The sequence below is a fragment of the Pezoporus flaviventris genome, unplaced genomic scaffold, assembly GCF_033815535.1.
Source record: "Pezoporus flaviventris isolate CSIRO_AGI_PZ_B2104156 unplaced genomic scaffold, CSIRO_AGI_Pfla_v1 ptg000013l, whole genome shotgun sequence".
Taxonomy (NCBI): Eukaryota; Metazoa; Chordata; class Aves; order Psittaciformes; family Psittacidae; genus Pezoporus; species Pezoporus flaviventris.
Genome location: NW_026892561.1, coordinates 10,292,355 through 10,319,308, shown reverse-complemented (window position 1 = coordinate 10,319,308; position 26,954 = coordinate 10,292,355). Strand labels below are relative to the sequence as shown.

At 38.5% G+C, this 26,954-nt stretch overlaps 1 protein-coding gene across 1 annotated transcript in view; it reads left to right on the top strand.

Moving 5' to 3' along the window:
* LOC133268245 (vitellogenin-1-like) overlaps window positions 1-17,996 on the top strand; it is a 58,059-nt gene extending 40,063 nt beyond the window's left edge. Inside the window, exons 20-35 of the mRNA XM_061451093.1 lie at window positions 1,338-1,482; window positions 3,082-3,295; window positions 4,151-4,320; window positions 4,940-5,794; window positions 5,878-5,934; window positions 6,732-6,917; window positions 8,006-8,212; window positions 8,840-8,982; window positions 9,500-9,638; window positions 10,836-10,971; window positions 11,685-11,871; window positions 12,299-12,396; window positions 12,976-13,070; window positions 13,176-13,335; window positions 14,537-14,698; window positions 17,678-17,996. Of these exons, the coding sequence (XP_061307077.1) occupies window positions 1,338-1,482; window positions 3,082-3,295; window positions 4,151-4,320; window positions 4,940-5,794; window positions 5,878-5,934; window positions 6,732-6,917; window positions 8,006-8,212; window positions 8,840-8,982; window positions 9,500-9,638; window positions 10,836-10,971; window positions 11,685-11,871; window positions 12,299-12,396; window positions 12,976-13,070; window positions 13,176-13,335; window positions 14,537-14,698; window positions 17,678-17,796 (3,073 nt within the window). The 3' untranslated portion in view covers window positions 17,797-17,996. The remainder of the gene's footprint in view (window positions 1-1,337; window positions 1,483-3,081; window positions 3,296-4,150; window positions 4,321-4,939; window positions 5,795-5,877; window positions 5,935-6,731; window positions 6,918-8,005; window positions 8,213-8,839; window positions 8,983-9,499; window positions 9,639-10,835; window positions 10,972-11,684; window positions 11,872-12,298; window positions 12,397-12,975; window positions 13,071-13,175; window positions 13,336-14,536; window positions 14,699-17,677) is intronic.
* The last annotated feature ends 8,958 nt before the right edge of the window (window positions 17,997-26,954 follow it).

Sequence of the window (26,954 nt, the reverse complement as noted above, 5' to 3'; positions counted from 1 at the left end):
TCAAGGTTCTCCTATCACCCAGCGTGGAGCGTTGCTGTCATGTCCTTATCTAAAAAAAGAAAGGGATGGCAAAGAAAACAAAGCCCACTGGTGACACACATTTTATTGAGGTGTTCCATGAGAAGAGCAATTGTGTGCTTTACACTGCACACAGCACGGTAGGAGCCTTCAAGAGGAAGAGAGGGCTATCAGATGAATACAAATTCATCTTTCAAATAGGTTAGACTGGAATTGCTTAGGCTACTACCGTGTGGACTGTATTAAAATAGAGACCATTTTGCAGACCGTCTTTCCATTCACTGTCACAAAGGCCACCTCCATTGGCAGACCACAAAAGCCCCGGGGCAAGCAGATCAACTTCATACTTGAGAAACAGCACGTGGGGAATTTTGAGCTGGATGTTAGCACTGATAAATGGCTAATAAGGTAGAGTTAGCACTTTAATAGCTGAGAGAAATAGGTTTTCATCTCTCAAAAGTGTTCAGCGTTGAGGATGTTTCTCTAACCCAAGCCAAAACTCACAGTTATCACAGCACTATAACAACTTCCATGAAGATCATGGGGTATGGAGCTGGGGGGTCAGGATATTTAGCAGTGAGAGTCTCAGTCTCATGCTGCACCTTATGTCACCCTTCTTGAGTCCTGACTAATACTGTTAGAGTCCACAATACTGGAAACAATGTTCTGAGCACATTTACGTAAATAGGCTCTTAACCTTCCTACACATCTCTCTGTGATGTCTTGTCAAGACATGGCCAGTGCATTTAAATCAAGCTGGAGACACTTTATTTGATCATTTCAGGCTCCTTTCTTTAATTTTGCTTTAACAAAAGTTGCATAGGAAGCAGCTTTCTGTAGCCACCAGTCCAACAGGTTGCTTTTTGAAGTTACGGCAGTATTTTCCCAAATATAATGTCAAAGAAAATGAAAAATAAGTAAGTTTAGCAGTGAACGCACAGAAGATGAGTTTAAAAATTTAAAAGTCCAGAAGATCAAAATAGAAGACTCAAAAAATTCAATAATTGACAGACATGCTTCTAAGTAAGTGGTCTGCTCTTCAAGGTGTTAGGCTTACAGACATCCCATCAACCGCAGTGCTTTTAATCTGTACATGTGATTCTAAAAGCCTAACTGAGCTATCTGCCTCCGAGATTGGTCTGTGCCTTTATTCAGTCTTAGCAGCCCTGAAAATACAACAGGAAAAATGCTGTAAATATCTGTAAAGCAATTTGCAAGGTATGACACTTGTTGCCGAGTACATGCTACAAGGCATTATTCAGGTCTTTTCCTCAGCAGTGCTCTATCAATACAGGTTTCCTCTAATGTTTTTTCTGCAGGTCTAAGACATTTGCTGTTACAAGAAATATTGGGGATTTGGATGCTAGTAAGATGACTCCGGTTCTTCTACCTGAAGCAGTGCCTGACATAATGAAGATGTCCTTTGATTCAGATTCTGCATCCGGCGAGACTGATAACATCAGGGTAAGTGATGTAGTGTCCAACTATTCTTTTGGGGGCTTTAAATCAGTGGAGGCCATTTATTTTCTCCATAGAAAAATGTATAATGCACCTCTGACCAAATAAGTATCTCAAAATAAGTCAGGTACAAACTAATAACACAAATAGCCCTATAGTAATATTATTTTAAAATATAGAGCGTAATACATCAGATTTGCCTCACTTTTTCAGAAGTAGAAACATTTTCTTTATTAATTAATTTTACACTGCCATCTACAGGATAGGCCCACAATCTTTAAAATACTTTGCAACTATTATGCAAGCATCACGTTCCCACGGCAGCCACTAACATTCCACAAGACACTCCATTGCTCAACTTATAGAACCAAATTTAATGCTTTAAGCATCCTGATTCACGGACAAATGGCAGTTTGTGCGTCAAGTCAAATGGCTTCCTGAGCTGCAGTTTTCCATAGCAGCCAGTACAGGCTTTCTATGATGGGCAGAGTTGTGAAAGCATCACCATGATAATCCATTCAGTGAAAGACTGACAGAGATGTGGGATACACCGTCCTGTTCTGGTTTCATTGTTGTCCTGCAGCTCTGAAGGCTCTTCACATAAAATGAGAAATGAACAGAGGATGAGTACGGCACTTTCCTATGGAGAAGTCAATAGGCAAATATACTTTCAGTGGCAGAAGTTTCTAATATACTGGAACAAGTAAAGTTCTGCTTCATGCCTCTGTGCTGCCCTTCTGAAAACTCAGCACTCTGCAATTATTCTTAAATAAACTGCAATTGAAAAATGGCATTTACTGAAGCATTCCACAGTATCATTAGAATTTCCTTTGGAAAGCAAATAGCATTAAAACTCCAGTTTTTAATTTGTTTTTCAGTGTGATTCATACAAGTTTGGAATCTTGTGAAACATGGTAAACTGAGTAAAAAATTAATTCCAAACCCGTATTACATGTGAAATGAAAGCTTATGATTATGGGTCTTTAGCTACTTGCTTTGTTGCTCCAGGAAGTCATAGTTTTCATTTCATGGATTTGATTCCAGTTTTAATTAATCATAATTTTTCTGCAAGCATACGTAGCACATGTATAATTCCATAGTTTTGAGCAGAAATTTCGAACATCTGATATTCTTTGACCATCTAGTTAATGTAGTCTCATATTCATGTCAGACCTCAACCGAGACAGAACTTTCATGCACACAGATGAAGATTCTGTTGTTTGACCCAATCAAAAATCAAAGGAAAGAACTCCAGTCAGTCTAGAGCACTCTCAGATTCATCAATAACCTGTTAACACTGTCTAATACTTCAGGAAAACAAAATCAAATATTTAGAATTACTATGCGATATGATTTTCCATTCTTATAACCTGAAGCTCTTTTTACACTAGATAGTCTAATCGAGCCATTCAACTAGTAATTTTGTCCATTTGAAAGCCAAGTTATCCTACGTCACAGCATTGCTATCTCAATAAACTGATTAATTCCCCCTGCAGAACATAAGTAACTATTACCAAAACAATATGAATCATAACACTCAAATATTTCTCTTACAACAGATTAAACTGCTGTCCAGTTTAATCTGACATCTGTATTATCTAATAGGACAGGCAGTCTGCAGAAGATGCTTCACTGGGAATTTACTTTGGACGCTCTTCTTCCCGAAAACAGCCATTTGTTCAATCTATGTGCTTCAATGCAAGTACATTTGGGGTTCAAGTGTGCATTGAAAGGAAAAGCATACATGCAGCGTTTATAAAAAATGTGCCTCTTTATTACCTATTTGGAGAGCATGCCCTTAGAATGAGCTTCAAGCCAGGTAAATACAACCATAATGGGTGTATAAGTAAGGGTGTGTATATGTACATGCATATTTCTAGATATACATATCTTTTGTATCTTAAGTACCACTAAAACTACCATTAGACCTACCACCCCTGCTGGTATTGGCAACAGAGTATGCTTGTAGCAGGAATCCATTTCTCCCCTACTCATCTGAGCAGTGATTCCTCACCTCTCCCAGCAATGCCGCTCAGCAAGGCTGGCATCAAGCAGAGCTGATCTGTGCCTGCAGAGCGTGTCTGATGTGTCCTGAATGATTGGATTTGGGATTCAGGCACAGAGCAATTGGACATGGGTAAGAGATCTGATGCAGTGTCCTGTAGCTACACTGTAAAAAGTAGACTTTTAAAGGGTATTATGGATTAACCCTGCCAGGATCTAGTCCTTAATGTCTTAATCCATGTCCATAGGAAGTGAAAGCACGGCAGGCTGCCAAATCTAGATTTCCTAAGTATCAAAATGAATGGCCTAACCATTGGGTCATTCTTCACTGTTCGAGAGTTGAGCCCCAACTCCTCCATGATGCCTAATTCACTATCCCCTACTACATTATGTAGTTAAGCACTTGACTTAAATCTGCTGACCATACTGTTTATTGACTTGAAAATAATCTAGTATCATGTTAATATTTAAAAACTTGGTTACTGCCAGTATGTGCTTTAGCTGTTACAGAAATTTTGTAACAAAGTTTCTGAATACCAAAAATAATCAGTGACCATGTACTTTTTCATCTGGGGAAGAATGGCTAAAAAAAAAATTATAGCCAAAAATGGCTTATGCCATCATCCAGTTGCTGATAGTAACAGCAACGCTAATTGCTGCGTAATTTCAGTTTATACAGAGGCGCCTATTGAAAAACTACAAGTCACAATTCAAGCAGGAGACCAAGCTCCTACAAAAATGGTACGTTTAGTAACATTTGAAGATCCAGAGGAACAAGTACCTTCCAGAAAAGAAACGCTTAAAAGAGTGAAGAAAATCCTTGATGATACTAATGACCAGGTACTACCATAAAAATCCACTTCTAGATTTGTGGGAGACATTACACAAAACTTAGTTATTTGTATTTCTTTATCTTCCTTTGCTTAGATAATACAAAAAAGTTGGAAAATAAAGACAGGGTTTTGGGTACACAGTCTTTCTGCAGGTCTTTTGCTTGCATTCATCTCTTCTGCATGTGAAGAACATTAGAAAGAGCAGGCTGGTTTTCTAGGCGTTTCTGAAAATCTCTTGGAAGACACAAAATAGTTATGTGCTCAAAAAGGTAATCCATTCCTTCCAGCACTGTAACTGGAGCAAAAAGGAATGATGCCTACCTAGACAACTTGCCCTGAGATGTAACAGCTATGGTAATGTTATTACATGTTCCATGTAACTGCATGATCAACTATTTCTACACATGTTGCATATCACAAAAGTGTTTGATGTATTCTTCTGTGTAGTTTTAACATGTTATTATAAATTTGCCTGCTTGTGATGTATTGCAAGAATGCTATCAGGCATACATCGTGTCTCCTAAGGCAGCAGAGAGACTTGTAGCTCTCTGTATCTGATTTTACTTACAGTTTTCTGCAGCAGCACAGAAAAATAATTTTGTTTTTCCCATGATACCATTAACCAGGGGATAATAAAAGCCAGAAGCTCATCGTCCAGTGCGAGCAGTGCCAGTGGAAGTGCCGAAAGTGCAGCAAGTAGCCCCTCCAGCAGCGACTCTGACAACAGAGTGTCACAGGCAGCCGCCCAGATAAATCTGAAAAGAAGACAGTCCAAAGCCAAAGAAAAGAAATTCTACCCTTTTGGGGACAGTGGTGGCAGCAGTAGCAGCAGCAGCAAAAGCAGTAGTAGCAGTAGTAGTGGCAGTAGTAGCAGCAGTAGCAGTAGTAGTAGCAGGAGTAGCAGCAAAAGCAGAAGTAGTAGCAGCAGCAGCAGCAAAAGCAGCAGTAGTAGTAGCAAAAGCAGCAGCAGTAGTAGCAGCAGCAAAAGCAGTAGTAGTAGCAGCAGCAGTAATAGCCCCAGCAAGAGCAGTAGCAGCAAAAGCAGCAGCAGTAGTAGCCCCAGCAAGAGCAGTAGCAGCAGCAGCAGCAGCAAGAGCAGCAGTAGCAGCAGCAAAAGGCCGAGTAGCAGTAGCAAGGGGAGCAGCAGAAGCAGTAGTAGCAGCAGCAAAAGCAGCAGCAGTAGCAGTAGACCTAGCAGCAGCAGTAGCAAAGCATCTGGTATAAAGCCGAAGGCTAAGAAGCAGTCCAAGACCACACCATTTCCACTTGTCAGTGCTCCTGAAGAAGAGAGAAGAGTCCATGAACGGAAGCCTAAAACACAGAGTAGCAGCAGTAGCAGCAGAAGCACCAGCAGTGGCATCAGCAGCAGCAGTGAAAGCACTGGTGCTTTCCACCACCATAGCAAATATGACAGACAAGCTGAGATGAAACATGTCAAGTCCCAGTTTAACAGTCACAGTAATGATGTTTCTACAGAATGGGTAAAATTTTCTAATGCTTTGACTCCTGCTGGGAGGTGATCTTTACTGAGCTGTAGGTAATAACTTCTTTTGGAATTTTGCAGGAATACCACCTTCCAAAAGTATACCAGCTCCGCTTCAGGTCTGCTAAAGTCCATTGGGTAAGTCCCTAATTCAAATGTATGTTCTCATGATGGCTATGTTTGATATGATCAAGCATATTACTGAAGGACTTTGTTTCATTTCAGTTGAGAATGCCATGCTGTCCACTAAAATGTTGACAATAGCCAAAATAAGAACATTTATTACTAAAATGCTATTATACTATATCCTTCTGTTGTTGCAGCACTTGCAATCCTTAAATTTGGGTCTTTGGGATAGATGCTGTACAATGCAATAAAAATTAAAGTTAACAAAGACTGGGGGGGGGGGGGGGGCGATTATAAAACAGCAGGATCTTCCAATGGGAATAACCATGTCCAATGTTTTTAGGCAATCATGGAAAAAAATCATCAGGTATGTGGACTGTATCAGAAACAAGATTCAGTATGCATTATGTCATAGAGGTATTTTAAGTATATTTTAGGATGACAACATACTGGTTTTTGTAGGTGTTATCCTTAAAGTTATTATGTATGCTGCTTGTGAAACAGGAAGATGATTTACAGTGTTTTTCACTAATCTGTGATCTCTTTCATATTTCTAAAGTGTCAGTTTTCATGGACAATGTGATGTTGCTCTTTGCAGTCACTGTCTATGCAGCCTTCCTATCAAGCAGAGATGCAGATGGATCCAAGGCGTATTCCTATCCAACATATTTCATGTCTGCATATGATAATAAAAATAACACTCTAGATATGTCTATGTTACCTACAGAGGGAGGCTAATAACTCTGTCGTTGATGTCTATACTTGTAAAACTAGAGGCCATGTCATAGTTTTTTAACCATGTTTCTTAGCATCCAGGTCGTAAGATATCAAGCAGCTCATCGTCATCTTCCTCTAAGCTGGAAAGCAGCCACAGCAACAGCAGCAGCAGCAGCAGCCACCACCATGAAGAAAATACTGACCACAGCTCAAAGAGGAAGTACGCGAGCAGAGGAGACAGCAGCCACCGCAGCCGAGGATGCAGCCTGACACGCGAGGTACTGCTACTACCTGCTTGGTACAAACAAGCAGCTGGGCTTTGCTGGGTGCAGAGCAGGAACTTTAGATGTGGTGGCACTCGAACCAGCTGAGATAGAGCTCAAACGAGCACTTGAACAGCTAACATTTAGACTCGGAAAGTACTCTGAAGTCAACTTTGTAAATTCAAAGTTGAAGTCCGTTGAGATATTTTCTCCCAATGAAAATATCTTTTTCCAAATTCCCTTAGTTTCAGGGTTTTGTTTGCTGATTTCTTGGGTATATTTTCCTTAATTTCTAAAGGTATTTGTGTATGTGAAACCTTGTATTTCATGCAACTTGAAGGGAATGGGGTTGTAAGTTAAAAGGGAAATAATTTTCTTATGAAAGCCCAAATGAAAAATAAATTGCATCAAGGTAAAAATGGGGAGGGAAAAATAGGTTTTATTTAAAGATTTTTTTTTAAAAAGTTTTTTAAACTTAAGTCCACCTAATTTAGATGTAGACCTGAGGTCATGAGTACATGAAGTGCATAACTGAAATCAGATTCTTCATTGTCATTACTGATTGGTAAATGTTCCATTAAGCCCAGGTCATCTTTATCTTATTACACACTTAGTATTCTATAATTGTACTAAGAAAAGGTATATACACAATAATAGAACAAATAGCTCTGCAAATGCAGGTAATGTCTATGGGAACTCTGCTACTGAGAAGGTTTTCAAAATAATCAACTGGCTTGAAGGAGCTGCAGTATAGTAAAATGCACTGTCAATGTGTATACTGTTATGAAGATACCTAGTACGTATTTATGCAACTATTTAAAATATTGAACAAAATCTTACTGTGTGCATAGAGATAGTTTGGAAGAGTCTTGGATCCCTCATCAAAACAACCATGTCTTTAAAAATTCCTGGTGGTAATGAAATAATTAAGAGTCCAACCAAATTTATCCTTAAATATTGGGGTTATAGAAACACATACTTCAAACTAAACAGATGAAGGATGAGAGCTGCTTCCTGTTATCAGCACACTTAAACTGGACTGTAGGATCTCCAGTGTATACACAGAAATATTTAAACACAGATGGTTGGGGGCTCTTTTTCAGTGCAACTTCCTGGGAGACGTAATTCCACCTGGCATTACAATTGTGGCACAGGCAGTAAGGAGTGACAACAGAAATCAAGGTTATCAAGCCACAGCATATGTTCGTTCTGATGCTGCCAAAGTTGATGTGCAACTAGTTGTGGTTCAGCTGGCTGAAACCAATTGGAAAGCATGTGCTGATGCTGTAATACTCCCTCTGAAAGCACAGGTAAGCACACAGGCAGCTTTGCTCAGAGTGACATCTAAAAGCCCAGTGATTTTTTAAGTACAGAGCACCTGATGATTAGGAAAACTAGACAGGAAAAACATATATATTTTGAAATGTTTCACAAAGTTTGTGAAATTTCAGAAAATGTTCCTCTCTTTCACTATGTTTTTTGCATTAAAAATAAAAAAGAAAAAAACCTAGCCACTTCAAAATCTGCAAAAAAACCAAGATACCGATATTCAGGATATATCAAGAAGTATTGGGGAAGGCTACTGAAAATTATAGGGCAGTCTTCTAAAAAGAAAAATTGCATATTGATTCTGAAATTACCAAGTCTAAAGAAATCTTGAAATGATGAGAAACCCAATGTTTTATGAGCTGCTTTAAGACAGGAATATATATATGTAGTTCTGCACAACCTAGCAAACTTATTCTACTATGCCACAGCTTTTTCCAGATGTAGTCAAAAATTCTCTGTGAGCTTATTTATAGCAAAAGAAAGACTTGGAAACATTAAGGATCAGCATAAAGTTTCAGGAAAGAACTAAAACTTGCATCTTGAAATGGCCAAGGGTGGTTCTGTGATTCTTTTATGAAATTTGGGTGACTGTTTCCCTGTTTGTAAAGGCCAGACTGAGATGGGGCAAGGAGTGCCAGGACTACAGGATAGCAGCTACAGCTACCACAGGCAAACTGGCGAGGAAGCCAGCTGTGCAGCTGAAGGTACAATGGCGAAGTCTTCCATCATGGTTAAAAAAGACAAGCTCGGCGTATGTAATTTGTTCTTTCCTAAGTTATTATTTTGCTTTTCTTACGCTAGTTGGCTTTATGAAAACACTGAAAGAATTTGATAAATTTTTTCAACCCAAACATGTTTGGTGTTTTTTTCTGGATGGAAAAAAGAATTTCAGTTCCACGAAAGTGTTTTTTGAATGTGTTCTAATTTCTCCACATGAAAATCCAGAAATACCTCAAATATTTAAAAGCTTTACATGGTTAGTTTTATTTTCCACATTAAATTATTTGATATTCCAGTTCAAAATGTCTTTTTACTTTGAAATGTTCTCTATTCAATTGCAAAAAATAACCAGTTAAAATGAGCAGAATAAAACCAGTGTGTTTCCTCCAGGTAAAAATCAACCATTTAATTTGACCCAAAGTATTATTTCTTTGACTTTTCAATTTGTCCATTGTTTCCCTAATTTTTCAGAACTGCAGGTAGTCCTCGTTCTCCCACATCTGCATTTCCTCGAGTACCTGAGTTTGTCACATCTTGTTTACCTCTAGATTCATGAAATACGTTCCTGGTGCAGCACTTGTGTTGGGCTTTTCAGAAGCACATCAGAGAAATCCATCTCGTGAAGTTATAGTAAGGGCGGCTGCAACATCTCCACGCACAATTGATGCAGTAATTAAAGCTCCTGGGGTACATGTCAATTTTTATTTTCCTTTTCCCTACCTTGAATGGATTTTCAACTAATAATATTTCAACATTTAATGTAAAGAAAAAAAAACAAAACATTCCATTTTAGACAAGCTGCTATATGCCTGACTACATTACATGAGTTTGAAATATATACAAGAGTACTTCTGATTTTGTGTTGCTTTTGCGCAATGTATCAATAAGTTGAAAATCAGGCTCTGTAGTCAAATGCTTTGTTTCCATGCTGAGAACAGCACTTAGGCCCAAATCGTTCCATGTATGACTGCACTGCACTCACACCTTTATTCATTTTACCCAACATGACTAGTTCTGTGCGATGTGTGAGGGTCCCAGAGCAGATAACAGAGGCCTTGATAATGCTTTGCACTCTGTCGCAACCATATGCAGCATCTATTTGTGTTGGTATTCAAGTCCCACATCTGCAGTAACTATGCTTGATGAGACAGGTCTGAGCAAGTTATAACAGCCACAAATACAACTCTGCCTTAACCAAACTGGAGCAGTTAGTTACACTGTCAGAGCAGCTTGCACAGGCTGGATCTGCAGAATCCCACGATTAATTGGTCCTTCTCCACCAAATCCCTCTGCACTGCTTTGAAAAATTTTCCCTATGGATCCCTGGCAAATTAGTAACAGCTAGCTATTCACACATAGAGAAATTAGTGTGTCTTTAACCTTCCATGGTGGTTTAGTGTTACAGGATCTTTAATATATGATAATGAAGACACAGGCACAGTAGGCATTAATTTGCTTGTTTTGGTAAATGTGACTTGCAGCTACAGTGAGGGATCTTACCCCAACACTCGCCTGCTCATCATGCCAATTTTCAGCCTGTAATAGATGCTGTTCACTTTTCCAGACACATCCATCAACTTATTCAGTTACTTAATTTGATACCTTATTTTTTAAGAAGTCAATTCAATATCACTTAAATTTCATCTATATCTGTTACTTTCCAATGTCCTTAGCAATTTCTCTAAAAGTATGACTAGAACAGAAGACAATGGTTCCTCACAAAACACAGGTTTGGGTGCATCCTAGTGAGACTAGCACAAGTGCAATTGTATACATGCATCTTCAAGATGTTTTTTTCAAGATAAGAGACTTATTTGTTTGCAGTCATATCCTGAGCAATATGGTTCAATTTATCTTGATGTATTTTTATTTCTGCTTTTTCAGGTAACACTTTACTATCAGGCACTCCGAATGCCATTCACTCTGCCCTTAGGCCCATCTCCAACTTATGAGACTCGAGATATCACTGCCTGGAATTTCTTTCCTGAAATAGCTTCACAAATAGCACAAGAAGATCAATGTAAATATTATTTATATGCTTGTCTCATGAATAAGCAATGTTTGTAGATCCACCCTCTGCCATGACAGGGCCTTGCCTTTCCTTGTAGTGGTCTTACAGGGAAGCATGGCATCTCTGCTTTCTCAATAGCTCATTCCTTCACTTAGAAGTAAGTTTGTTGGCAGATGTATGAAGAGACTCCAAACTGATATAAGTATTCAGAGTTCACGAATCACTCCTGTCTTCGAGGGCAAGGGATTCTCTTTTTGCCCCTTTAAGAAGGTGCCATCTCTGCATTGAGAGGTGATGGTACAGGACAGATCATGTATTTTCTGCCCTCTATTTTTTTCAAAAAGGAGTCATATGAGTCTCTAGCTGGTAGGTGCCTAACACTTCTGTGGGAACTATGAACTAATTTTTGTCATATTTAGTTATGATTTCTAGTTTGTCAAGAATTTGCTATGATTTAGTTCCTGTTACCTTGAATTTCATGGTTTTGTGAATTTAAGCATGTAATGAAAATCAGTACAAGTATATCTGTATCTGGTCATTATTCTGCAGTGCTATCCTGTCCTTACACACTCTGGCAGCACTGAAAGTTCCTGCCAAGGAAATGATGAAGTTTCTTTCCCGTTGCTGGGTATTTCAGTTTCATAGAGGTGGCTTTCAATACTTTGAAGCAACACATACACCACTGTCACATCTGCAGTTTCTTTTCTGGCTTTGTTTTACAGCCACATGTGAAGTCAGAGAAGGAGATTTCAAAACATTCGACCATGTGAGCCATACATATTCTTTCAATAAAAGCTGCAACCTGATAGCGTCCCAAGACTGTACTGAGCGCCCAAAATTCATTATTACTACGAGAAATGTTGATCCTCAGTCTTTCTCAAGAGAGGTTCACATAAATACATCCTCAGCGTAAGTGTGATTTATACTCAGGGCTCAGAAATGAGGTATAAAGTTTTAGGGAGTTAGTCTGGGGGTGGGAAACCTGTAGCTCCTAGGTAAAACTGGTTTGCAATTAGATATTTGGGGAAAAACAGGATTTCCAGAAGGAATACTCATCTGAGACTTTTTGTTTAGTTGCTCTTGTCTTCTATTTCACAGATGCCATTATCTGATAATGTGCTTATTATGTCCCCATGCTGTCTTTTCTTTAAAGGTTGAATCTCAAAACCCAAAGTTCTACTGAATTTTCATTCAAAGATCAGATACTCAAGTTGATTCTCTGCTAGCTTTGGTCACACATATCTCTATTTTTCATATTTTAAATTAACCACTAGTTTTTTGTTTTGGTTTGTGGGTTTGTTTGGTTTTTTTTTAATTTATTTTTATTTCTCTGAAGGAACATCGCAATCTATCCTGCTGCAAATTCATCTCTTCTTGTGACATGCAATGAAGAACCAGTTCTATCACGCAGTGGAGTTTCCAAGTATGAAAAATGTAAGCTGTGATACTCACTTTTGCAGGACTTAACGTACCCAGAAGCTAAATATGTTAAAGATGTTTTTTACAAATTCCACAGAAATATCTCAGCGTAAGGAAAATACAAGTGGGATTAAAGAAAATAAAATCTAGGCTTGACTTTCTTAAGATTTGTACTGGCTTACATTCCTGTTTCCTACAGTATATACACTTTTACCTCACTCCACCACAGCTGGCAGGTAAATAAAGCCCCTTCTTATTCATGTGGTATGTCCAGGTTGGTGGTTGGTTAGAAAAAAACATCACAGTTAGATGCTTTGTTTCAGATACTTAGCTGGAGCACCAGCAATGTCATTATCATTTCGAGATTTAGCAGACTAGATACAAAAGTCAGATTCAACTATAGGTAACAGCAGTAGAATATTTTTACACATAAAGAGATAATTTATCTTATTTTTGCTTTCTCTCAAAAAAAAATCCCACTGTAGCAGCAAAATTATCATCGTGAAGGAAATGCATTAGGGTGTAATTTGTGCTCAGTTTCTCCATTAATCTGAAATTAAACAGATCACCTTATGATTCACTATCTTTTTACAGACAATGTTAAAATTTCAAAAAATGAGACAACAGTTAGCGTGGAAGCTCCAACACATGGGCTGAAGAAAGTGACTTTTGATGGTGTGATCCTTAAGGTATTTGGCTTACTTTCAAGGTTACTACTTTCTTTCAGTTTAGTACCTTGGCAGTGTAACAGACCAACACTTCAGTATTCACTACAAAGATGTGCTGTTTTATAGGTTACTGTTGCTTCATGGATGAGAGGAAAGACCTGCGGAATCTGTGGAAATAATGACAGAGAAAAACACAACGAACTCCTAATGCCAAATCGTAAGCTGGCACACAGCTGTTCTACATTTGTTCATTCATGGGTATTGCTAGAAGAATCCTGCTCTGGTGGTGAGTAGAACTGAAAACACTTTATGTTTCCAGAGAAAACAATTCCACTTTTCCTCTGCCAATAGCTAGAAAACATTTTTTTTTAAAAAGTAGCAGATATCTTTTTTAGTAAGAAAAGACAATAGTAATATATATCCGTTTTAACTTCATTAACTACTGTCTGATTAAAACACTACCCATGAATATAGAGAATACATAATACAGCAAAAGTCTTTGTCTCTTGAAGAGTTCAATGTTAAATAATTGATTCTACTGTAATTTCTTACAGAGTAGCTTTTTTCTTGGAGAGGCAAAATCAGGCCTAATCTTGCTCCTATTGAAAGAAGTGTGATTTTCACCACTGAATCAAAGCAGTTTCAGCTGTTGTCTGCAGACTTAATTTGAACAAACCAGTTGCATACTATGAATGTAGTGTCAGATCTGAAGTTTATGTATATGTTCAGAGTGCACAAAATTTCACTTTTGCTCTGCACCATCAGAGGGTGTGATCTCAGAGAAATATTTAGAAATACTGTTACTGTAACAGAGTTTACTCTCACATATAACTGGACAACTAATGATGGCCTTCCATAACATCAGTACAGTTTTGTTCTGGAGGTCTGCATTTACCTGGGACCTGAGATAACCTCATTGAAGTTAATGGTTGTTTTCTCCTTGACTTCAGTGGCAGCAGAATTGTACTTATCTGTGTGCCATGAAACAGAGTTATGTCTGGGATCCTGTTAAGTTACATTATACCTTTCTAGTGAGATAATTGCAGCATTATAAAAATCATCCAATACAAAAATTATCCTTGATGTTATTATATAGATGCTGCTTTTTTTTTTTAATCCATTCACTACAGTTGACATTTTTCCTAATGCAATGAAGTAGCCATTGTGCTTGCAATATCTCTTCTTAATAACTTTCAGACATGAGAGGTTATTTTCTGTGTATTATGTAGTTCTAAAAAACTGGGTATACATGATTCCATCTGGGTTATATTGTGCAATTAGATATTAAAAATAGCTCCCCTTTCAGAGTCTGTCTTCTATCCCCCAACTTATTATCACCCTATCTCGATAACCTCACTACTGTGAAAACGGTTTGTCAGACATCTGTGTTTTAATAAAAGCTGAAGAGAAAATATGGACCTTTATTACTGTAAGGATCGATTGGGATTTATTTCTACAATTTTAACTACCTTTCCTTTTTCTCTTAGGGTGCAAGCTGCAGCGCAGTTATGTGAAGCTGAATCGAAATCCTACTATTGATGGAGAGGAATCTATGTGCTACTCTGTTGACCCAGTACTGAGATGTATGAAAGACTGTACTCCAATCAAAAAAACTTCAGTTAAGGTTGGCTTCCACTGCTTCCGAAAAGGTACGATATTTTTCTCTCTGTGTGTCATGTACTGTAGGAGATCTGTCAGAGCATTCAAAAGAACAAAACACAGCACAGCCACGCACAGACCTGTATTGCTTCGGCTCCTCTCTGAGCTGTTGTTTTTAATCCCATTAGTATTTGCTATAACCACTGACAGTACTGGCCAGCTAAAAGCTAGTTTAGATGATGGCAGGTAGCATCATCTGAGAAAAACATTTTAGGTGGAAAAAGGGGCAGCTGTGATCAATACATTTTTTTTCACATTTTCAGGATCTCCATAAAGTTAAGATAAGGAACACTGAGTCCTTTTATGTACATTACAGCCTGCAATTGTGTGTAGACCAGGGCAAGCAAGGCAATTGAAAGTCAGTGAAGTAGTGTGACATGACTGCTGTGATTAGGCTGCCATGCTATGCCACTGTGCAATACATCAGCAAAAAACACATTGCTGAAATGTTCTCTAGATTGTTCCAAAAAGCAGTCTGGTTTTGAACATATTTTACACACACACACTCATGCCCCAGATTTTTAAAAATACTAGTTCTTTTTCCCCTTTCACTTATACCAATTTGCTACGGATACGATGCATTGTCTAACTCAGATTCACACTGAAGTTATATAAGCATGAGAGGAGAATCCAGCCTGGAACAGATATTTCCTTCCTCAATCTTTTAGTGAATTACACAGTACATGTATACCTTAGAGGGAAGCCTACCATTAGGGAGTATCTAATGATGTGGTCTCTTCTCTGTGTTAACCATTGTTGGCCAAATCAATTGTTGGCTGGGATAATCCAGTGTGGATTTTCTGAAGTCAGTGAATCCCTCTGTTGAGTAATAGTGGAGAGGAACAGAATATTTTGTGTCTGATTTTAAACAACAGCTGTGTAGAACTTCTCACTTTTCTCACGTTATTAATATCTGCAATATGTGCTGAATCAGCCCATAAAGTAATGAATATGTTTCTAGAATAGTCAACCATCTACAACAACCTATTCAACAAGTAGCACAGACTGCTAATAGTTTTATGACAGCTCCTTGAGATGTGAATTTATGCATCCTTTTATGAAAAGAAAAACCCACCCTCAACAAAAAAAAAACAACTTCCAAAGTCTCGTCATATTCATGTTCCACAGATTTCTTTTGTGTATCCACGTCTGTATCTCTGAAATGTTGTTACCCCAGGGCACTCACTGCCTCAGAATATTTGGCTATAATAAAGCTGTCTCATTCTCTCACAGAAATGTTTGAGAAAAGAGGAAAATCAGGAAAAAAAAAAACAGAAAACAAAAAAAGATTTATTAGTTGTCAGAGCCAGTGTTGTTTTAACATCAACTGCAGCCTTCACTGCTTCATTTACTGAACCAGAGACTGGGAAGTCTGCTAGCAGCACTTCTAATCAAGAGTTTTTTGGTTTTTTTTATTTAACCTGAGCAGAAGGGAGAGGAGTAGAGGGAAAAGGAGAAGGAGGAAGGGAAAAGGCACCATTTGTGGTTTTTTTAGCAAGGTCATTGCTTTTTCTCAGGCTAAAGATCAACAGGGATACAACACCAGACCTTAAAAACTTTTCCTTTCTTTCTTTGATAACTTGGAGAAGTAGAAGAAACAAAATCCTTATCTTTCTCAAGCTGAGAACATGTATTTTCATACACTGCACAAAGACCTTTTCTTAGCAATTTGTATGAGAACTCAGACCTGCTAGTCTGCATTTCAAAAGAGAGAGACCCCATCACTGTCACCAGTGGAGCAAGGATAAAATGAAGTACAAGGATGCAGAATTTCCCGTTGTCCTCAAATCAGTGAGACTGTAGTCTTAGGATCTTGACTGAGGCAGACATCAATCCAAACTTAAGTCCACATATTAGTTTACATTTCAAACATGCAACAAACCCTACCCATAGGGAGAGTCGTTACTCAGCCTGTTTGCCCAGGGAACTATTTCCTACATGGATATGAATGTGATCAGACCCACAGTGTGCCCAAGAGTAAGAAACATAAAAAGAATTAATGTACATTAAAAAAAAAACATAAATCAGGCGTTCCATAGTATTTCTCATTTCACAGCTTGAAAATATTATATATTTGTTAAAAGAATCTCCAGCACCTTTCTGGAAAACATTTATTATCCATTTTTTCTATGCAAAACCTGTGCTTCAGGTTGGGCAGTAATTTAGCCAAGGAGAGTATTACCATTTCAGGACGTAAGTGACTGAACCCATGCAGCAGTCTCCAGATTTTCCTGTGATGAGAGGTGGCATGTTATAAATGTACTGTCCAACTAAGGGATAAAACAAATGGAGGGAAAATTATGAAAGCTTTACCGATTCTCATTATACAAACTTAATCTAAATGGATGTCCTAATATTCTTCCAGATGCAATGATAAACCTCCAACTAGCTAAGAATATTTATTGGGAGGATGAATATCATTATTCCATTTAGATTATTTCAGCATTAAGGGATATGGCTTATTCAAGCTGCTGTTGATAAAGCAGTGTGGTAAGGTTAATACTGCAACTGACAATGCTCTGCCAGATTTCACAATATATGGGAAACTTTAATTAGAAGTTTATGAACCTCTGAAAATTCTCCAAAGGGCTTATCCTTCAGAATGAACTTTGACAGTCAGCTGAAATACGCAGTGTTATGCAGCACAAACATAAAAAGAGATTGCTGATGTATATTGCTGTGTGGTGGTCTTACATCTGCAGTGGCTACCTCCATCACTTTTACAGCCTCCTGCCTGTTGTCTTTGTGCTTTGTGAAATGTTATTCATTTTGGGTTTAGGGAAGTATTATAGTAATTATGTCATGGATGAAAATCCTGCTCCAAGTCAGTAAGTCAGTTAGATGTCAGTTGTGGGGGCAGGATTTCATTCTTTGGTTGATGAGGGAGTTGGCAGCCATCAAAACAGTATTTCCTTGAAATGTGTTAATTTGCTTGATGTTAGTTAACAATGGCTTCACTCTTCTGACAGATACCGCTGTAAGCCTGCTGGAATGGCAGAGAAGCAGCGATAAGAAATCTGCATCTGAGGATGTTGTGGAGTCTGTGGATGCTGACATTGATTGTACCTGTACCGGCTCCTGTAGTTAAGCTAAAAGCTTCAGGGTTATGCTATAGACATACTATACAAATAATTGAATAGCTGGGCAGATAAGAAGGGAACATAATAGCTGTAGTAAAATATTAAGAAAGGTGCTTACAGAAAATAAGCCTACTGCATTGCATCCAAAGTCAAATGCATTATGTACAGTCTGCACTGCTTAATAAATATGTTGTTCATTAAATAAGTATTCATGTGGTCCATCTCTTTATTTTTCCCTATCAACAAAGCAATCAGACCAACTATAATATTATCCAGAAATTCTGCTTCCTTTTATCTGCAATATAATTACAGCAGTCCTCTCTTAAAATTACGTTCACTAGGTGATGAAAGGAAAACATGATTACGGCTACTGCTAACATTCCATTGTACAAACAATTTCATATTTAGCATACTAAAGACACAGTAAGCATTTGTTTTCTTTTATGTTTTCTGGTAAAGAGCAAAGTCTGTTCTTGGAACTGTTCTGCAAAAAAATACATTTTACTCCCAGCAAGACCATTAGCTTTAGTACATTCTACAAAGGAATGATTGGACTGCTAGACTCCCACTGTAGCTTTCCAGAGAGCTATAGTGTGTGACACATTCCCCATTTTCATTTAAATTTCAATGGATGTGCTGTTGCTTCATGAGCTAAAAGCATGAATAGGAACTTTTTTTGTTGTTTACCATCTCCTATTGTATACCTATGAAAATGATGCCTTTAAAAAAATCAGGGAACAATAATACGTCAGGTAGCACCCTGAATTCTCTTAAAAAAAGTGATACTAAGAAAAATATGTAAGATCAATAACATCATAAAGCTAAAATAAAGTACAAGCAGGACAGTTAGACTGTGTTTAACCAGCAAAGTGTCAATCTGCTAGCTTTCACTAGGCCTATGCAGAAAGGCAATTCCCTCCCACCCCAGGAGGCCAGGAATAGGTGTCACCTTCTAACCCCAAACAATGGCACAATATCTCTTTACCTTGTACACAAAACAGCTGTGCAGTGAGCCATGATAGGTTTCCACTACAGGGAATAGCAGCAAGCATGCTCTTCCAAGAGAAGCCTTAGCATGGGCAAGGCACTGCTGAGCCCAAATGCTGTCAGGAAACTGTCATTAAAGAAAATACTTTTCTTTATAACTAAAACTGAGCTATCAGAAAGACGATTGAAGACTAAATAACTGAACAATTACAGAACAAAATTTCTCAGTGCTTTTTTATTTCCCAGAGCAGAGATATGAGTAACGTATCATACTCCTTCCTCTCAAGTTGCAGCTTACCACAAACTTTAAGACCCAGTTTTTCTCAATGTACTGCATTTACTTACTTACTTACTTCATTATTTCTGGAATAAAGTAAACCATTAGGAGTTTTTTCAAACCAGGGCTCAGTGGGGTAAGCCCTGATGCGTGGTGCCCTTAAACCTCTCTCCTGAGTATAACAAACTTTAAAAGGGGGTCACCCCAGCCTTAATTTAGTCTATGTGTTGTATTCGGGAACCGTTCTTGTGTACTGGGTCTATATGCAGATAGCCAGTGTTCTATTCAACAGCTTTTTCCATGCAACTATGTTCAAACTAAGACTAACATGAATTCTTGCACTGTTTTTATTTGTAATAAAGCATCCACAAGTTCCCTGTAAAAAAGATGTTTTGCTGACTCATCAGAATTGCTACACTGCCAAAAAGGCAGTCCCAAACAAGAGAAGAGTTGAAGAATATTGCATTACACTTTCCTTTAAAATCACACTTATATTACACCTGGAGAGCCCTTTTCTGGAGTATTGTTTTCACTGTGTCTTATGGGAGATACGCATTGACATACATAGGATTGGACTGTCATCTTTAATCCAACACCTTCTCCTTTAATCCTCTTGTTTACAAAAACTTTTGCCAGTCAACCACTTCAAATAAGACAAAGGTAGAGAAGAGATATAGTGAGAGAAGAAAAATGAACTTTCATGCTCAACTACTCGAACAAGAATTTAGTAACAGCAAAGAGCCATTAGTAAGAGAAGTAATACAGCTTGTAGTAAAACACAGTCATCTACACGGAAGCAGAAGCATGACACTAATTAACAATGATCAAGCTAGGATGTACAGTACAAAAAATACAAGCAACTCATAAAGGCAAATGCCTTCTCCTAGAAAAAAATTACAGACTGTTACAGTCATTGGAAAAGAACTTGAAGGCAAACACTGATCAGCAGTCTTAAATTAGTTTATTCTACAATGCCGATATATAATGATACATACCGTACAGCATTAAAAAGCAATAAATATGGCACGTCAGGGCTGTCCCTGATGAAGCCCTACTTTGGATCCTGCAGCAAGAAGGCACCTCCAGTGCCACAGCTAAAGGGAGCCACCAGAATAGCTAGGTGTCTCTTTCTTACTGCTAAATTGGCATGCCTTGAAAAAGGTATCCCGCCCATGTTAAATCACAGATGTTTGCCTTTCCCCCAACACATGCTCCTCTGTTAGCACTTTCCACTGGCTGTGGTGTTCACAGGCAATAAAGGTCCCAACAGCAAGACTCTGTATGGGACTGCTTGAGCCCAGAAGTCCTAAAGAAACTCCTAGTTGACACATTGTCCCAGACACAAGGAAAGAAAGGAGAAAATGCCCCACAGCATCAGAGCACAGCCAGGGAATTCACTCACAATCACCCTACCAGTAACACAGCCCAGGCTGGGATGCAGGCTCAGACAAAGAGGAAAGCAGTGGCTAACAAAATCCAGGCACGCTTCCTTCACTGGTCTGTGCAGGGCATGGCTGAGACACAGCTCGCGTTATCTACATTTGGAAGGGGCAGCTTTCATTTCTGTGCAGTTTCTTTTCTTTAGTGCCCTCTGCTGAATGCTGAGTGCCTTTGACTGACTGAAAGACCACTTTTTGTTGCAGCTGTAAAATTCAAATATAACAAAAGTTAGTAAAGTGTGAGTTTGGCAGTGGGCATGGCAGAGCAAAAGACTTAGAACCACCTCGTTTTGCCAAAGGACTTAAGTGCATTAGCAGTACAAGTGTGAAAAAGCCCTTCTGGAGTTTCTAGTGCACCACATAGATATTTTCAATCCATCTGGGAGGATATCTGCAGTCCAGATTTAAACCTCATTTGGAAATCATGCCTGTCCTATCCTATAAAGCAAACCAAAGTTATATAGCCTACCAAGTATTAAAATGTGTACTTCATAGTCTTAGTTTTTATGCAGTCTATTTTTCATTCCTAGTGCTTCTCAATGATATGAATTAATGAACTCTGGACTTAACTGTAGTAATCAAGGAATATGACCTTGCAATTACAGTACTCCAGTATTGTTTAAAAAAATGAGTGTCAAAAAAAAGATGCAGGCCTAAGCACAGGCCAGGTTTGAGTCCTAATTCTGCCTTTGTAACCCTGTAATGCGATTTTGCATAAGGCTGGGGATTTCTGTGCCTCATTTTCCACATCAGAATGATATGACTACTTACCTACTTGGGAGTCAGAAATGCTTACGAGTTTAAAGTCCCATATGTTTTTTGCAAGTTCTTCCGTGATTCTAGAGATGAAAAGCAAATTTTTCCACTAGATCTCCTAACCATGTGAGTATATTTTATTGCTAAGTTGAAGGTTTTCATTTTCAGATTCATCCAACTGTAAAATAACTATACATTTGGAAAAAATCAAAACAACATACTTAATTTGTTCATGGTCAGCTTTGGTTAAACCTGAGTGGATTATTATTCATAAAAGCCTAGAATTGGATCCTGATATTACAGCGGGATAGGCAAAAAGCTATTGGAGACACAGTCTTTTGTATCCTAGACAAAGACAACAAACCTTTTGTCCATCAGACCTGGCCCTTTTGATTCTTTAATTTTAAATGACAGAGACTCTTAGGAAAGCATGGTCATTCTGCTCTGGAGAAAGAAGCTGCAGTGTGATAGGAAAGAACAAAACCCTTAATATCAGACCCCTTCTGGAAATGAAATGCTTGCTCCGCAGCATGAGCATTAAAAAAAAAATAACGTGTACAATTCTAACCCAACTGAAGCCAATGCTTAACCTCAACAGAGCCAGGCTTTTACTCAGCATGTTTGAATGAGTTATTAAATGAAGTTTAGTTGTCCCTAAAAATAAATGTACTGTGTGGATCTAAGTGCAGCTGATGAATAAGGAACCTCAGGAATATAGCAAATAAAGTAGTTAGGGCTAAAACCAAAGATACCACAGAAAATTGCAGAAGGGAGTAGCTATTAGCAGCCGTCTGAGCTTTATGTTGAATCTCAAGGTCTCTCTTGCCATCTACTGGCTTTTTGCTTACTAACAACCGTTTAAATCTTTTTCCTCCAGGTTTATTTATAGGTCGGATACATTCCAGGCAGTTTTATATAAATTCTAATCAAGGTTTGGGGTGTTGGTTTTTTTTTTCCCCTCTAACCTCCACACTTGATTACTATGTGATTTTTTTTCCCTGTAAGTCCATTACAATTCTGTACCTTTCTGAACACCATTTCACACTGTCTCTGGAGGAAAAAGACATTGTCCAAGACATTCTCATTTCTGTTATTGCTGGATAGACAGTAATTACATTGCAAGCAGGGCTGGGAGAATAGTTTACTAAGAAAATCCAAAGCTGTTTGAAAATAAAGCTTACAGTTCTTCCTCAGTCTGTGTGAGAAGGTTGTTATTTTCATACCTGAAAATGCTTTAATGTTAAAAATAAAAAATAAAAAGTCAAAGAATCTGTTAATCTGTTTTTCCTTCTTTTTTCCTTGCATATTTTATATATATTTTATATGTTTTATATTTATATAATATATTGCATATATTATGGATAAATATGATCATAAATCTTCCCTTCATTGTCTGTAGCCTTTTTCTTCCTGACGTCCCAGTTTCCCTTCCCTATCTATCTGTGTCCACTGGCCTATTCAGCTTCTCTCAAGAGGACAAACATGGGCACCTCAGCACACCTTCACCCAGCTCACAGGGGAAGCAGGCATCCCTGTAGCTGTACACCATGCCCCATTTACAGGCTATTCATCAGCTTCAAAATTCACATTACACCCCATGTTAAAACATCAGCCTGATGAAGCTTTTGGAGCTTTATAGACTTGCTCTCTCCCTTCCATCTGTGCTTTCCTTCTACATTATCTTTCACTCATCTAACAGGCTAGGGGCCAGGGACATGTGTGATACAGTATTTGTATAAACTGATTGCTGATGTTAGCCAAGGTTGAAGTCCAGAGCCCAGCACGAGTTTGAACATCCAAGTCTTCTGTGAAATATCCTGGACTACTCCAATTGCCATCTGTAAAATAAAGGCAAAATTAATTCAAAATCTTTACAGTAAAAGCTATCTGGAATTCATCAGGTTATGCCCACTGCTAGTGCAAGTAAACCTGGGTCCTGTGACTGCACAGCTACGTTCTCCAGCATCTTTGATGCATTTTGCCTTTAGGCAAATTGTGAGCACTTTGGAGGAAAAATACTAATTGGAGACTTGCATCACCAAACCCCAAGTCCTGAATGAACTCTGTGAGGGTCGTTTTAACAAACACAGTGTGCTGAACTAGGGTGCTGAAATAACGGCCTTCAGACTTTTGCCACATCTTTGTCTTGTCTTACATTCTGAAGCTTCGGGGCACTTTTGTGACTCTTAAAATCTTCTCAGTAATGAAATGAATTTCAGAATATAGTAAGTGGCGACAAACAAATGTGACTAGCTCCCCTAAAACCTATCTCCATTACTTTTTTACATTATTTTCTCCATGCATCCTCTTAACCTTTGCAAATAGATGTAACTCAACATTCTTTATAGGCATTATATGAAGCAATATTTAAGTGCCTTGTTTAATAGTGGTCATATCTGTCTCTCATGTGGTTGAGAATTTACTCTAGGTAGAGCTGCTCCAATGCTTTGTTTTCTTGCCAGCTGATAAAAAGATAATTATAGCAAAAGAAATAGAGCCAAGAATTTGGGCTGAATAAGCTAACATGCTAGAATTCTACTTAAGTTCCTGCTTATGTGGTCAAAACAAAACTATCTTGGAGGATGATATACAGATTAGATTCACTGTGAGTGCAAGAGATTGGCAGTCTCAGGCTCTGTCTAGAACTGGCAGATGAATGTTTATCTCACTGAGCTAATAACCTGTCTACATTATTTCAGACTTAATGCAGATACCTTGGTATCTTTGAATGGTGTTCCACCTTTGTGAAATGTGGATATACCACTTCCAATTGATACTAACTTGAACATGTCTACACCATGAGTCGCAATTCCCCTTTGTCTCTGACATTACAATTTGCTGCATTACAAGACCCGACTTCTATGTGTCTGAAGCCAACCTTCTGCCTAAAGTATAATATATAATATATAATTGATATATATATTACATTTATATATTATATTCTATTATAAAGTTATATATAGAATTTTATATTATAGAGTATATAATTTTGTATACTAAGAGGAGTTAATCACTGTAAGTGGGACTGTCCCTCCAGACTAATAGCTACTTAAGCTATTCAATAGGAAATGCTGAAGAGATCACCATACACATCGCATTTCCCTAGGCTCCAGACCCCCTAGTATAAGTTTCCATACCTGAAATCATCTTCTAGGTTCTGACAGCTACATTGCCCCTTCTGAAACACAAGTGGGGGATGATGGGGAGGTGGAGAAGTCTCAATTTTCAGGTGACTGTTCAAACCATTAAATCATTGTTTAAAAATAGGTGGGAACCACAATTGTATCATTGAATGAGCATGATCACAGATACTGTGCTTTTTGTGGGGCTCACCTATAGATATAAAGAGATGTAGAGAGAACATCTTGCGTAAGGCTTTTCATGCCTTATGTGTGAGAAGGGGTTGAGACACACCACTTTTCCAGCATTTCTGAATGGAGACAAGCCTGTTCTTTGGGATGCTGGAGAGCTGCACAGATGGCATAAATTAGGCACAAATAGACTTTCCTGTTTAAAGGTACAGAAGGAAGTATTAAGGATTTCAATCTTAAGTATAAGCAATCACATTGCATATAAGTCTTTTACTTTCTTCTGTGAAGCTGGGCATCAGTCTCTACAGTGCTACAGCTTTACATTGGAAAATACTGATTCAACCAAACTGAAATGCTCCAGAGGAATTAATTGGTGACCTTGCCTGACAGACCAAAATAAATCTGGCAGGCAGGTTTCCCCCTTTGCCAAGTCCTCAGATCCCCAGCTGCGTCCGTGCGGATTACACAGCTCCCTGGGCTGGGTAAGGTTGACAGCTCCAAGTCCAGCAGCCAGCCAGCTCCCTCACTCTGCCTCCTGCCTTCAGCTTGGCTCTGCAGGCTCCCAGGCATGGCGAGGGCCAGCTGGTTAGCACTAGGCAGACAGGGAACCTGGCACTCCCCATACCTTTTGGCCAGCTGGTGGATCAACAAAATGGATTGCTCCACTCATGAGAAATGCTGGGATGCCGACATCTCCCTCATGCACAGAGTGAAAAGCACTGTGACAGCCTGAAACTTCAGTGAGATGTGGTTCCTTTTTGCAGCGTATACAGGCTGTTCTCTGCCTCACTTTCTTCACTCATGCAGAGGACAGTGGAGGTTTTCAGGTGTGCTGTAATGAAGTTACTTCATTTATATTTTTTAAAGGATCTGAAGCCTAAAGCACTAATGTTTTGTCCATTGTCCAGCATCCCATTCCAGCTTTCTCTCTATGGGTAGGCTGAGACTACCTGAATTAAGGGTCGAGGTTTAGGCTACGGGCACAGTCAAAGCTCTGTCCTCTGTGTGCTACTCAGTCCTATCAAATCTGAAGCTTTACATGAACACTTACAGAGAGAATTCGGGCCTAGCCAAGGCAGAGTCATAGCTCAGACTATAGTATTGATTTATATCATGTCAATATAAATATAAATATATACGAGAAGGAGTCTCATTTCTGTCAAAGCTTCTACCACCAATTCTAAATCTAAACCCTTTATAGTACAAATATTTGAATGTCACCTTCACTAACCTGCTACATGTCTTCAGCGTGGCACTGAAGAGTGGTTGAAATGTATACGTTTTTGCTCCTCTTGAACTCTTGCCTTATCATTAGCATTCTTTTGGACAACATTGCTTCCTTAAAAGTGTCATTTAAATGGGTTTTTTCAATTATTTATATATGCAACTGATTTGTTTTGAGATCAGGTAATCAGGACTGTACACCTGAACTGCCCCATATATAACGGGAATGTAATTATTGTCTTTGACTGTGTCCACCTCTTCACCATTGTTCCAGTCAGTGAGTCCTCTTTTAACTGCAGATCCCTATCAAACATGAGACAAACACTGCACTGCCACCACAGTTTTTGTCTGCGTAACATCCAATAACCTCTGTGCAATAGACAATGTGAGATTTTCACCACTGAAAGTTGCAAAAGTATTTGTTTAGCCAAGCTGCCAAAAGATGTATTTAATATTTTAGCTCGGCAAATCCTTGATCCAATAAAGCTCTCATTACATTTCCACTGTTCTACAAGCACTTCATCATTAGGACAATAAAATGGTGAAAACTAGTACATGTTTTAAACCTAAAGACCTCGAGTCAGTGGGTGTTTGGAATAAAGATGAAGTGTGATCACCCGGGGTTGGCCCTGTCAGGAAAATACCTGATAATTTCCATGTTACATCATCCTTGAATTTCAATCATTTCCTCAATAGTTGCACTCAAGCACTGAAATCATTGAACCTTACCATTTTTGTCCACATCAACATGAACACTGGGGGGGGGGGGAAATAAAGGTTTTTTTACTGCTAAAATGTTGGTAGATCTTTTAAAACAGTGTATGAAAAATAACATACCTGCTATAGTCTGCCATACTATTGCAAAGACTCAAGTCTGAAAACTGCAATAATTTTTCTGAATGACAGACTGAGAGGTTGCTTACTTGGTTATCACACAGCAATTTCAAAGCTACTGGGTTTCATTACTTCCTTCCTTCCTAGAAAGATTTCCTTCATATGAGAAGACCTTTCCTACTTTAAGTTCTTCTTTTTGCCTGAATTCTTCATTATACTATTTGCAGTGCTTCTTTTTCCCTTGTTAGGCAGAAAGCAGGGTCGCAATGAAAGCACTACATAATCAAGTTTGTCTCAACAAGCTGAACAGACTCCTACAGCAAACCCCCAGGAAAACT